The following is a 14437-nucleotide window of genomic DNA, read 5'->3' as shown; positions in this document are numbered from 1 at the left end:
TTAATTATAGTATGTATAAAATGATGTAGTTTGAGATTGTTAGTTGAAACTTAATCGAGTGATTTTATGATTCTACTTTCTAACATCATCTATTGATTAAATTTTACCATTATTAAAATCGCTTAATCACGTATACTTTATTAGGATTAGCAATCTGTTTAATTGTTGTTAATTAATGTATTTTTATATAAAAAAGAAATTAATATTTTAATCGAGAATATAAATGAATTTTAGAAAAATAACAAAAAGATATTGAATTAAAAGTAATATGAACGTAATTTGCTATTACTCGAAGAAGAGTGTTTCATTGTTTTGCGGAATCCTTAATTAATGCATCCTTCTACAAAATAAAAAATAAAAATTATATAAAATAAGAAGCAAGCATTAGTAAGTAAATAGTACTACACTGGAAAGAGACAGTTGGGACATTCTTGTCCCACACCGGCCAAAAGTTGCAAAGTTTTGCACTTTATAAAGAGCAATTTCGATCAAGCGCATCAAGAATGGGCTTTCCAACTGTAAGGTTGTCTTGTGGCTTATTAAATGTAATAATAATAAAATCTACTAATAATTAGGAACGAATACAAGTATAATGTATCATCAGTGCAATAGAGTTATTTAGCGTGGGGTTTATTTATTATAATATAAATAAATACGAAAAACATATGTGTGTTGACCCAATAGTACTTAAGTTCTCGGCACACTATGATTAGAAAACGAATAAAATGAATGTCTATTTATGTCTATCAGTAGACTTATCATCAAATTGAATCTTCGACGGGCCCTCTTCACTATCATCACGGGTAGATTCGCCCGTTGAACGGATGGTAGGAACTGCAGTCTCAGGTTGAGGAGTTGTCTCCGTGCCCACGACCCCGGCCGCAGGAGCAGATTGGGTAGTAGACCTCTATGTAGGCCGAGTAGAGGCCCTCGAAGCGGGTCGGGTAGACGGCGCTAGTTGACGAAACACGAGCAAAGGATAGGGGTGTGCATTCGATTTTGACCCTTATCGATAATTACTTATCGATTATCTATTTGTACATATGCTTATCGTTATCATTTCAATAAGGTTTCGATTTATTGAATTTTGGGGCTTATCGATTCGGTTATCGATTACACCAATAAGAAAATTTGCGGGATTCCACAGAAAGTATATCGCTATAAACACGCCTAACTAATATGGACAAAAAGAAGCTAAAATAAGATGAACACTGTTTATAACATAAAAATTATGTCAACAAGCACATGCAACAAAGCTAAAGTAAGGGATCAAATGTATGCCACCAACACTCCAACGGTATATAAAAAAAATACATCATCACGGCTAATTCTATTTTCCATTAATTTGAACTTTATTCCCTTGAGCTTTAAATATGATCATTCTTTAATATGGTAGATGAAATAATAGGGTTAGAGACTTAGGGTAAAGGAAAGGTTATTATAGAATAAGGGTAAATTTTTTTTTTTTTGGAAAACCTTATCGGTTTATCGATAAACCGATAACCGAAGAGGACAAAATCGAAATCGATAACTCGATAAGGAAAATTTTGAAATCGAAAAATCGATAAACCGATAACAAATAATCGATTCGATTTATTGATAAACCGATTCGAATACACACCCCTAACAGAGGAGCCCTCGCCCTTCGCACTCTCCCTGCCAAAAAAGAAAGACATTCATACAACAACGAGATCAAACCATAAAGCAAAAAAAATATAGCATTTGCGGCAGGTCAACTCACTAGTAAGAGGCTTACGCTCGTATCTCTCGTAGAAGGCCACCCACTCGCGAACCCCTACTGTATGGGGAAGAATGGCGTTCACCCACTCATGGATGTCGTCGACTAGCGAGGGAGACAATCTCTCAACTGCGAAAGCAAAAGCAAATTAGCAACGCCATCCAAAAACAAAAATGGTCGGCCACCGCCTCGAGAGGAGACAAAATAAACAAAGGAAAACTCACGAGCGAAGTTCCACGTCTCGGGGAACCCTGCCGGGTCCGTCACAAGGTGCTCGGTCCTCACGTAAAAATAACTTTCCCAGAAACGACGATTAGCCTTGTCGTCCATCTTAACCACCAAACTCTTTGTTCCTTGGTGGTGCATGTGGATCATCGTGCCTCGAATAAGTTGAGGGGCAAAAATATTAAGCATATGCCCCAAAGTGACCCCTCGGCCAGCGAGCTCCGCATACTTGAGCAACATGAGGAAGAGTTTGTACATATACGGTGAAAGCTGAGCCGGACACACTTCATAGAAACGACAAAAGTCTGTCACTAGAGAGGGGAGAGGAAGCGTATACCCGACAACAAAAGGGTACGCGTAGAATGCGTAGTACCCTGGGCGGTGAAAGTGAATAATGTCTGTCATCGTTGCCGGGACCATTTCAATATGATTTGAAATTCCCCACTTGGTCTTGAGCGCCGCTATCGCCGCTTCATCCATGGTAGAGGGTGTAGGATCCGGTTCTTCTCCGGCAGGGCTATTGAAATCAGTCCATAATTCCCCCGGACGGGGCAATATCTCAGCCGCTGTTGGAACTCCCTCATCTTCCGCCGCCTCCACACCCTCTTCAAGAATGGGCGCGTCATTTTCCGGCACCGGAGCTTCGACGAACCTATCATTCTGGGAAGAGGAACCAGCCATTTGTCTGAATTTGATCGGAATAAACCAGGGTGATGATGGAAAAGAGAGGATGCTCACGTCAAAACTTTGACGGAAGCAGAAGTATGAAGTCGAGAGTATGAAGTACTGAAGAAGATGGAGATTTGCAAGATTCTCAGATGAATCGAAAAGCGTAACAATCTAATGATGGTTTCCCTCAATTTATAGAGACACAAATGTTCAGAGCGGGAAACCCAAGAGCCGCCAATCAAAAAATTGAAAGGGCACGGGAAACGATATGGTGCTTGGGAAACGTGCGCCATAATGATGAACGATAGGAATTCACGACGTTTCGGATCGATGCAATGATTCAACTCCGAACTGACGTAATAGTTCGATGGCGCCACTGAAATGTCACGTCGCCACCACGCCCTAAGGGTCTCGTTCGACGCGTAACGTTCCGATTTTTCCTCACTCTTGAATCGACAAAGTCCGTCCATTGAGATCGCCAAGAGACGACCCCAACGGACGGAGGGACTAACTGTATGAGTCAAAATCTGACCACAGGATGATCACTCTTAAAAGGAACGATAAGGGGCCGACCGAGCCATAACTACGCCCATGAGGCATAATAATAAAAAGTACCTTGGTCATTGCAGAGGTCAAATCGCCGGAAAGCTTATATCGCAGAACGAGCGTGAAGTCTGGCCGAGTGATGAGAGGCATGGTCATGAAAAAGTATGCCAGTCAAAGACCATTGGATAAAAGAGAAAATTGCTAATATATATATATATGGAAAGTTGAGTCCAGAAAAGAGGGGGGGGGGGGTTCAAGGCATCTACTATGAGAGAGTCAAAAAGAGTAATCTCTCCTTCATCAACGTTTCCCTCTCTTTCCTTGCTCTCGTGATTACGACGCAAATCTATCCTGGGTGTAAGCTTATCTCTCCCGCTTGATGTATGATTATAATAATAATAATAATAATACTACAAGTTCTTATCCTTCTATTTTTTCATTTTGTGTATTTGGATCTGAGATTAATTATGTTTGGCTAACATTTACCTTCCATATTATTAATAATTAGTTTGTCAAAATGGTTTTACACTTTTTTGAGCAAACAGGTATATTACTCATGTTAATCGCCAACATATTTTGTATAAACGTCTACTGGCAATTAAATCATGACAAGAAATTTACTAAATATTCGTTAGATAAAGATTTTAACAAATTTAAAGAGCTGGATATTCCAATCCTTAACTCCTTCATCAACTATGAGAGAGTTAAAAAGAGTAATCTCTCCTTCATCAACGTTTCCCTCTTTTTCCTTGCTCTCGTGATTACGACGCAAATTCATCCTGGGTGTAAGCTTATCTCTCCCGCTTGATGTATGGTTATTATAATAATAATAATAATAATAATACAAGTTCTTATCCTTCTATTTTCTCATTTTGTGTATTTGAATCTGAGATTAATTATGTTTGGCTAAAATTTACCTTCCATATTATTAATAATTAGTTTGTCAAAATGGTTTTACACTTTTTTGAGCAAACAGGTATATTACTCATGTTAATCGCCAACATATTTTGTATAAACGTTTACTGGCAATTAAATCATGACAAGAAATTTACTAAATATTCGTTAGATAAAGATTTTAACAAATTTAAAGAGCTGGATATTCCAATCCTTAACTCCTTCATCAACTATGAGAGAGTCAAAAAGAGTAATCTCTCCTTCATCAACGTTTCCCTCTTTTTCCTTGCTCTCATGATTACGACGCAAATTCATCTTGGGTGTAAGCTTATCTCTCCCGCTTGATGTATGATTATAATAATAATAATAATAATACTACAAGTTCTTATCCTTCTATTTTCTCATTTTGTGTATTTGAATCTGAGATTAATTATGTTTGGCTAAAATTTACCTTCCATATTATTAATAATTAGTTTGTCAAAATGGTTTTACACTTTTTTGAGCAAACAGGTATATTACTCATGTTAATCGCCAACATATTTTGTATAAACGTCTACTGGCAATTAAATCATGACAAGAAATTTACTAAATATTCGATAGATAAAGATTTTAACAAATTTAAAGAGCTGGATATTCCAATCCTTAACTCCTGTGAAAAGGATAGATTATGACGTGTCCCGGATCCACAGTTGAATAGAACCCTCTGCGTCCTACCGCCACGTCTTGGCCCCAGCTTCTAGAACATCTTCCATAACTAGTGAGTCCTACTAGAGTTATTGTAAACCGTCTGATAAGAAGCGGGCCCCAAAAAGAGAAAGTGGGACCTATATGAATTCAAAAAAATCTCTTTGGTCTTAGAAGATTGTATTGTATCAGTGACGTTCCACATACGCAACGACCAAAAGAGCTTTTTCGTGTGACCACCAATGGATCAAAACGGCATCGTTAGCTTCCGCCACCGTCAATCTCCCTCGTCCGATCGGTTCCTCGGCGTGTTCTCTCCGCCGCAGAGTGATGCTGCTCTCGGCGGAGGGGTAGATTCATCGGTCGCCGATGATGATGAGCTCAACGAAGATGACGTGTTCTGGACTGGAAGAGACTTCACTGAATCTCAACGCCGCTCTACTTCTCCTTCACAAAATAGTCGCCGTCAGTCCTTTCGTAAGCATGAGAAGTTTGGTATTCTCGCTGCATTATCGGAGGATCACCGGAAAACTGATCTGCCTGTTCTCCGTCGGAAGTCTTCAATCACTTCCTCGCCCTCCGGTACGGCGCCGATTTCAGCTTCGCCTTCTACAGTGATGCCGTTTCCACGTGCAATACCTTCAATTCCTAAGCCTCCATCGGATAATTTTAATTTTAATCACTCAAAATCCATGCCGGCGAGGAAGTTCCAGCACTCGGCTCCAGTGAATGTTCCGATGATGCCGAAGAAGGCACTGAGGAACGGCGATCTTGCTGATATTGAAATTGACGAAGATGATGCCGATGATGAGATGTTGCCGCCGCACGAGATGGTGGCCAGAGGGTCAATGCGATCTCCTAGAACCACGTTCTCGATGCTGGAAGGCGTCGGAAGAACTCTCAAAGGGAGGGATCTTCGTCAGGTTCGCAATGCCGTGTGGCGCCAAACAGGTTTTCAGGATTGAAATATGTTCAAAATATGTTGATATAACTGATAGATTTTGTTTTAGATATCTACACTGAGCTTGATGTTTCTAGTTATATATTTTGTATATAGGCAATGGAGAAATGTTTTTACAAGTTTCTTCAGTTGTTTATATGTGGCTTAAGTGTATTGAAGGAAGATGAAATTATTATCTAGAATCTTTTTGGGTGATATTGTTGTATCAACAGGTACACTGTCGTCACTGATATCAGTTGAATATTAATCCAAGATATTTTGTTGGATTTTATATGATTCAGTTGGAGGCACTTCATCATTTTTGACTAAAAAGATTCTAGCTTTCGGCCATTGATCTATGTAATCCTATTTGCTATGCCTATAGTGACAGCCTCCTAATCAAGTTATAGATTCGTTGAGACGAAATATTTAGACCATGATCCTGTTTTTGGTAGTTCCTCTGTCAATTTCCCCATAGGTGATCACGTTTAATCAATGACACATTATATCTAGCAGTTCAGCTGACTTCTATTGCTCCTTCTGTGCAACACTGTGTGAACTGAATTAGTGGCAGAGATGGAGCCAGAATTTGAAGGTTATACGTTCGGGGTTCTAATCCTTTTAAGTTACATAGTCAATGAATTTCACCAGACAAATATAGTATTTGGACCGAAGCTAATGGGTTCTGCCGAACCCATAGCTGATGGGCTAGCTCCGTCCCTGATTAGTGGACTAGTCCCCCGAATCAACTTTCTGTAGTTTCTTCTTGAAATCCTTTGCTTTTACCATGATTTATACTGTCTACCTAGCAGTTCCCCATTTTATTGAAACTACTGAAGATATCATGTATCTTTCGATCTTTCTTCTTTCTTTTTGTGTTTCTTTTTTGTGCCGAAGGTAGTGTTCAGACCAACTTGCACACACTTTCACTATTTCACTATTTCGTCCTCTAACCAGTATCACTAGTATAAATTTTTAGCAACTCTGTCCGCACAGGCTTAATAATTAAATCTCCTAGCTGTTTTTTTCCTTCTATTGGAATTGAGTCTTGGTTTTCCATATTTTCTTTCCAACTTCATTAGGCACATGCTCTTGAGTGCATGATGTATCTTGACTGTGACACAAAGCACTTCAGTCTACGTTTGTCCTTGGATTCTCTTGCATTTTAAGCTGTAATAGAACATTAATCTTTGACTGTTGCCCTTAATATCTTCAAATCATGGATTGGTCTGCGTTGATTTCATATGACCGAGGAAGGCAAAAGAGATTGCCCTGAATTAGGCTTCGGTCAAAATGCACTAGCAATGGCACAAAGTATAGTTTGCTATAAGCATATTAAACCTTTTCCTGGTACCAAGACAGGTTGTTCGGAGCATTTTTGCATGTATACCACTAGAATAATCTTCTTCCTTTTTTCAAAAGAATTTTACCTTAAGATTTTTCAATCTGCTAATAGATCTAGAATAGGTTAATTTGGGATTGAAACGCGGTTGATGGTTTGATTTCATAGACTGGGCATGCCATATGTTTTCATGCTTATCGGATGCAACTGTAAAGTGTTAATGTGATCAGTATGATTTGTTTGAACATTGCCAAGTCTCTTGTCAATTTCCATACATATACACTTTAGAAAATGTAATCTTCCTTATATCTCATGAATATAAGCTTATCAGCACGTAGTAAGTACACCTTAGGACAAATAATCGGATGAAGATATCAAGATATGACTGACCTTGCCATGTTAATGCTAATGGCGGAATGCAAAGGCTGGAACATAATATTGACCTGGAGTTTCCTAAATTCTCACCTTTAATTGGTTCCTTATTTGGTTTAAATTTTCAACTAAAAAGTTGTTTCCTCTTACTTTACCTTCGAAAAGCTGGTGTTTCCGAGGAAAATATACCAGAATTCAATTTAGTGAAAATTGATGAAAAAGAAGCCACTACAACAAGTGATTGTGCAGCTGCCCAAGTAATAAAGAAACTTCTATTTGGATTTAATCGGCATAAGCCATTCGGTATGCATATATGATACCTGCTCCTTTATACTTAATAACTTAAAAGAAAGAACAAAAGAAAACGGATTTTACTTAATAAATTATCTCTAGATCTACACCATTTTTATTTGTGTGTGTGTTATATATATATATATATTTTAAAGAGATGACAAGTAGAACAAACTATTACTACTATTTAAAAAGTGTTATAAAATAAAGACTATAAAGTAAAGACAAGTATAGAGAGAAACTGATATATTATTCGATTCAAACTGATGTACATAATGAACTGAAATCTCTTCTATTTATAGAAGAAAGGAAGTTGCTGTGTAAGCTGCTACTATACCAGATATGGATAATCTTCTACTGAGAGCAATGTTTATCCATAACGGAGTACTGAAAGGATAAACTTATTATACCTGATATGGATAATCTTCTACCGGGGGTAATGTTTATCCATAACTGGGTACTGAAAGGATAAGCTTATTATACCCGGTATGGATAATCTTCTACCGGGGGTAATGTTTATCCATAACTGGGTACTGAAAGGATAAGCTTATTATACCCGGTATGGATAATCTTCTACCGGGGGTAATGTTTATCCATAACCGGGTATCGAAGTGATAAGCTTCTTCAGGAAGCTTATTTCCAATAGAGTACTTAAATAGATAAACATATTTACGGTGGAGTCCCATATGGATAAACTTCTTCAGGAAGCTTATTTACAACGGAGTACTAAATGAACATCCATAATATAATATATTTATAACACTCCCCTTGGATGTTCATTAAAAGATAATATGCCTCATTAAAACCTTACTAGGAAAAACCACGTGGGAAAAAATCCTAGTGAAGGAAAAAGAGTACACATATTTAGTAATACGCATTGTTGGCTGCCTCATTAAAAACCTTATAAGGAAAACCCTGTGGGAAAAACCTTAGTAAGGGAAAAAGAGTACAACGCGCATTTTACTCCCCCTGAAGAAAACCTTATTTCAAATATTTGAGTCTCCGCATTCCAATCTTGTATACCATATTCTCAAAAATTGATGTTGGTAAAGACAATCTGTTGGATTGTCACTTGAACTAATTTGATGCACATCAATGTCACAATTTTCCTGAAGATCATGTATGTAGAATAATTCTGGTGAAATGTTCTTCGTTCTATCTCCTTTTATAAATCCTCCCTTTAATAGTGCTATGCATGAAACATTGTCTCCGTATAATATTGTGGGTCTTTTATCACATTCCAACCCACATGTTTCTCGAATGAATCACTGATCTCAATCATATGCACTCTCTGCTTGCCGGTTTGAAATCGAGCTTTATGAGTATCGGATAAATAACCTGCATCTGCATTACCAATACGATCTGCACCACTTTTGTTAGCATTAGCAAGATAAATAAGTGCACCATCTACACCGAGATAGAGTATTTCAGGACCAAGGAGCTCCTCATCCTCTTCTAGAGGTTGGAACGGATCCTTATTCACTTCAAGTGATTGAATATTCATTGGTGTACTTAATGGGTACACTTTGTCCATGTAAAAGTATTTTTAAGACCCTCTTGGAGCTCTTCCGGAGTTCCAATAAGATTTATGTCACCAACATAAACAACAAGTGTAACAAATTTTGATGACATTTTCTTTATAAAAATACATGGACAAATAACATAATTTATGTAACTTTCTTTCAGCAAATATTTACTGAGGCGATTATACCACACGCGCACAGATTGCTTTAAACCGTACAAAGATCTTTATAATTTGATCGAGTACATTTCTCAAGACTTTGAATTATATGCTTCGGGCATTTTCAATCCTTCAAGGATCTTCATATAGATTTAGCCAAATAAGTCATATAGGTTAAGACTTGTATCTAAATGGTATGACATCTTCAAGTGTCTGAACTGCTAGTCCGATCCTCACAATCTTTTACAATATTGTGCACTATATTGTATTAAATATATCGTCGACGATCATTTTGTGTCAGTTCCGAAGCGACATAACTTGTGGAGATCTCATCACTTTCTTTATTTTCAGGTACCTGAACTTTTTCGGGAGTTTCATGAAATGTTATGTCGTGGGCTCTTCTAGAGCTTATTTCCTCCTCATTATGATCATTTTGATCATTAGCTCCTACTATTTTTCAAGGATTGTTACCTTTGGAACCGATTGGTCTACCACGCTTCATGCGTACAGTAAACTCTATCCTTCAGGGACTTTAATTTTAATAGGAGCATTTGCAGCTGAAATATGATATTTAATTTTGGATCAGCAAATGCTTCTGGCATTCGACTTGAATTATCTTCTAAGTGAGGATCATGATAATTCGATTCATATAGCATATTTTTCAACTGTTTATTCCATCCCCCAAATGTTAGAAAAACTAACATATATCCCCAATCATCTTTGGGAAACATATCTTTGTGTATTATGGTAGAGAAATTAATCATATACCACGCAACAAAAGATAGTAAAAATATTTGGTTTCTGATCCTAAACCAATTGTGAAGGGAGGACTTATCATATATTGTTGATCTGATGCATACAAGTGCTGCTATATGCAATTTAGAAAATCTTAGACCAAGTCCATTTCGAACTGGGTCGACCCAGTCCATAACCCAACACCCCTATTATTTTACAAACAAAATAAAACAAAAAAAAAAGAAAGAAAAACCTAAAAATGCCTAAGCATCCCCCCCCCCCCCCCCATTTCTCCTTCTTCTTCCTCAAAACTCCAAAGCACAACCATGGCTGCCCTCACCAACGTCGACCACCCTCCACCACGAACACCCCCTCACGTCGTCACACTCACACACACATACACAAGCAAACGACACAACAGTCCATCGTCCCAGCGTTGTTTCTCCATTGACGAGCTCAAGCTCGACCATGGATTACCCGCTGGTTCTGCTTCAGCGTCCGCAATAGCTGCTGCCTCACGTCGTCTTCTTCAGCTCAAACAACCATAGCCACTGCTTCGTCGTCCTCCACACCGTCGCCGCTGCTTCTCCACACGTTCGCCGCTGCTCCTCCACACCGTCGCCGCTGCTCCTCCTCGCGTCCGAGCTGCTGCTGCGTCCATTCAAGCTCTGATGTCCAGCAGTAGCGGATGCTACTGCTTCAGTCCAGTCGAGTTCGCGTACATGGAGTAGTTTTGGTCGATGTCGTCGATCACTGTCCGAGTTCGTCGTTGGTTGGTCGTTGTTCGTCGTTTCATTTCCGGTTAGTGGTTTTTTGGATCTCATTTATCGTCCATATTTTTGTTTGGTATTTTTCGGATCCAAAATCGATAAATGATTCAATTCTTGTTTTGTTTGTTCATCATTGAAATAATTTTTTTTAGTTTGTTTATATGTTTGGTTGGTTTAATTTTCAGATTCAAATGAAAATTTAATTAATTGATTTTCAGTTTATTTCATGTTAATTTAATTTTTGCAAAAAAGGAATTGTTAGTTTAGGTTTAATATTGTTAGATTTAGTTTAAATCGCTTGAATCCGTTGTTTGTTTAATATAGATTTCATTCATGATCATGTATCTTTGTTATATTTTTTTTGTTGGATTTAATTAAGAAAGATTAATTGATTATTTGAAGATTAGTGATTTGAATATGTTTATTTGTTTTGTTTAAGTTCAATTCGAAATTTGAATAAAGTTTGTTATTGTGGTTGAATCTTTTCATTCATGTTCATATTATGTTTGTTTGATTTTGAATCCGAAATGTGTATAGTTTGATTTCTTGTTTACCATTTGTGATTATTTCTTGAATTAGTCTCATAATCTTGTTTAAAGTTTAATATAAGAATTGTTTGTTATAATGTTGTTAGAGTTGATTTTAAGTTCAATATTATTGAATTTAAGAATCTAAATATACTTGTTTGATTGTTGTTGTTGTTTAAATCCGAAAAATAGGTTTGTTGTTGCCAAAAATATTGTTCAATCAAATTTTGGTTGTTCTTGGTTGTTCAATTTGTGTTCATGTGATTTGTTGTTGAAATGTTGTTAAAATCATGTTCATGTGATATTGTTGTTATGATGTTCATCCGTGTTCATATTGTTGTTTGAACATTGTTAGAAATTGATCATATTGTCTATATTTTGGTTAAGTTTGATTAATTGATGTGTTATAGCTGATGGGTAGTTTGGTAAATTTGTAATACGTTCAGGGGTAGTTTGGTAATTTCAGTAAGGTCGGAAGGGGTAGTTTAGGAATTGTACATTTTTGTAATTGTTTATTTGAAGCATGGGGGACAAAATGAAATGGGGTGGGTTGTGATATGATTATTTAATATAAAGGGGGGACAAGATTTAATTTAAAGGGGAATCTTGCATTATTTTATTTGAAGCATGAGGGACAAAATATAATGGGGTGGTGTGATATATTTATTTAATGTAATGGGGATGAGTGAGAAGATAATGGGTTTGGTAGAGAAAGGGATTGATTTTAATTGATTAAAGGTTAGGGATTATATATAGAGAGGTCTGAAAAATGATAGAGGAGGGAGAAAAAAAAGAGATAAAAAAAAGAGTTGAACATTTATTCCGAAAAAAAAATATTGAAACTCTCAAGAAAAGAAAAACATACAAAGAAAGAAGAAAAAAAAAAGTTGAAAATTAGAAGAGAAAGTAGTACACACCTGATAAATATTCTGGTATACAGGTGTAGAAATTAAGGGTTGAAGATTAACTAGCCTTTCAAAAATCTGAAAATTTCCCTTGGTTTCTGTCCGTTATTTTCGGCATTCCTGGATTTTATTTTGAATTTTTCAAAGCTGTCACTGGGATTTTCGTTGACTGGTTATTGCTGGTTATTGTTGCTGTTGCTGTGTTACGTATTACGTTGCTGACTTTCTTCTTCTTATATTGACAATATCAGGTACACAACTGTAATTTTGGCATTTTGTAAGCTGAAATGAAGAATGGAGTGTTAAATTTTTAATTTAGTTTAATTTAATTTTTTGTATTGTATTTAGGTTATTCATGTATTATTATTCTGTAAATCACTGTCATTGGCATAACTAGGCATATTATAGCGACATATTAAATAACGCCTTAACCAGATTATTAGGAAATATATTTAAGCCTGATTATTAATTAAAACTGTTTAATAAAAAAAAATAGAAGAAATAACGTAAAAAATGGCGTTATTGAATCAGTTTGGCAAAAGTTAACTAAGTTCCTTATTCATAAGGTTTTTCGTCAACGATAAGTTAATCGGAATCATGTAGTCAATTTCAGTTAAAACATGAATTAGTTTGCGAACAAGTATTAGGACATGATGTGAATTAAAACAAAGTTAGTTAAGGTTAAATCGTTTAAATTTTTTAGAAATATGGTTTAGTAATCAAGTTTTTTTTCTTTCTTTCAATTTTCAGTATTTATAAATAATTAGTTTCAATAAGCTTAAGTCTTACTAACAATTTAAATTTTTAATCAAACTATGGGATAATTAGTTTTTTTATTTTATTTTATTTTATTTTATTTTTCGATAATTCCATGTTGTATTTATGATTATAATTTTTATTACTTTCTGTTAATATTTGTTTTTCTCTTCTATTTAATATGTTATTTTCAAGAATGTAGATATTGATTTTATATTTATAGACAAACTTAGTAATAATAAAAGGTAGTCATTAAAGGATATTCTTAAAATAAGGAAGGATTTCGCTAAAAATAAATAGATGTAAATAATACAAAAATTTACAGGATTCTCCAATCTCATTTATTTATTTAATTATTTTAAAAAAAATTACTTAGAATTTGGGATGGATTGTTTAGTGAATTTCACTTCCTTCCCCAAAGATAATGACGCGCTAGACTCTTTAGGCGCGATTTAATTAATTTTACCTTCTTAAACTCGGATGCGCATTTCATGCGACCCAAATCTAAATCCTAAAACATCAAATAAAATATGTTTCGGATTGTGGGTGCATTTCATGTGACACAGTCCAAAGATATGTTTTAAGCGATGTTCACATTCCTAAAAAATAATGATAATAAAGCGGTAAAAGATAAAATTTGCACATGGTTCATAATTGTATTAAAAATCAGATAAATAAGCCGAATATAACAGTTGAGCGACCGTGCTAGAACCACGGAACTCGGGAATGCCTAACACCTTCTCCCGGGTTAACAGAATTCCTTATCCGGATTTCTGGTACGCAGACTGTAATATAGAGTCATTCTTTTCCTCGATTCGGGATTAAAATTGGTGACTTGGGACACCCTAAATCTCCCAAGTGGCGACTCTGAAATAATTAAACCAATCCCGTTTCGACTGTCCTTTAATTGAAAAAAACTCCTTGTACCCTCGCGGGGGCGGAAAAAGGAGGTGTGACAGCTCTGGCGACTCTGCCGGGGACATGACCCATAACCAGTGGTTCAGGGTTAGAAGTTCGAGCTCATATAAATTGTCATATTTGGTTTTATCTGATTTTTACATGTTTGAGCCTAATGTGCTAAATGCTGCTTTTACCGCTTTGATATTACGTGAACTGTGTATAAACTGTGCCGAAACCCATCTCCTCTCTGAGTCTTCTAAATCATGAAGAAGGGTGTACTTCGTACGACTTCTTTTCTGTATAGTGTAAAATCCCAATTTAGAACGAGGTTCGGACAAGTTGCTAAGCCGGTGAAGCTTCTGTATTCCCGGTACGCTACCCCCCCTCGGCTCGAGCTGTCCGCTCGGGTAAGCCAGGTCTAGAACAAACACCCAGGTTCTGAACCTAGTATAACAAAGCCAC

General features: G+C 36.4%; 1 protein-coding gene across 1 annotated transcript; it reads left to right on the top strand.

Annotated features, from left to right (window-relative positions):
• The first annotated feature begins 4919 nt into the window (after positions 1 to 4919).
• On the top strand, positions 4920 to 5988 carry LOC104237521 (protein S40-7-like). The gene has a single exon (XM_009791685.2). The coding sequence runs from the start codon at positions 4999 to 5001 to the stop codon at positions 5719 to 5721; it is 723 nt and encodes a 240-aa protein (XP_009789987.1). The 5' UTR covers positions 4920 to 4998; the 3' UTR covers positions 5722 to 5988.
• The last annotated feature ends 8449 nt before the right edge of the window (positions 5989 to 14437 follow it).

The sequence above is a fragment of the Nicotiana sylvestris genome, chromosome 12 (assembly GCF_000393655.2).
Source record: "Nicotiana sylvestris chromosome 12, ASM39365v2, whole genome shotgun sequence".
Taxonomy (NCBI): domain Eukaryota; kingdom Viridiplantae; phylum Streptophyta; class Magnoliopsida; order Solanales; family Solanaceae; genus Nicotiana; species Nicotiana sylvestris.
Note: the sequence above shows the minus strand (reverse complement) of the source record. Positions and strands in the feature narration are given on the sequence as shown.

Coding starts and splice junctions, on each gene's coding strand:
- LOC104237521 (XM_009791685.2), top strand. CDS start 4,999: ATGGATCAAAACGGCATCGTTAGCTTCCGCCACCGTCAATCTCCCTCG.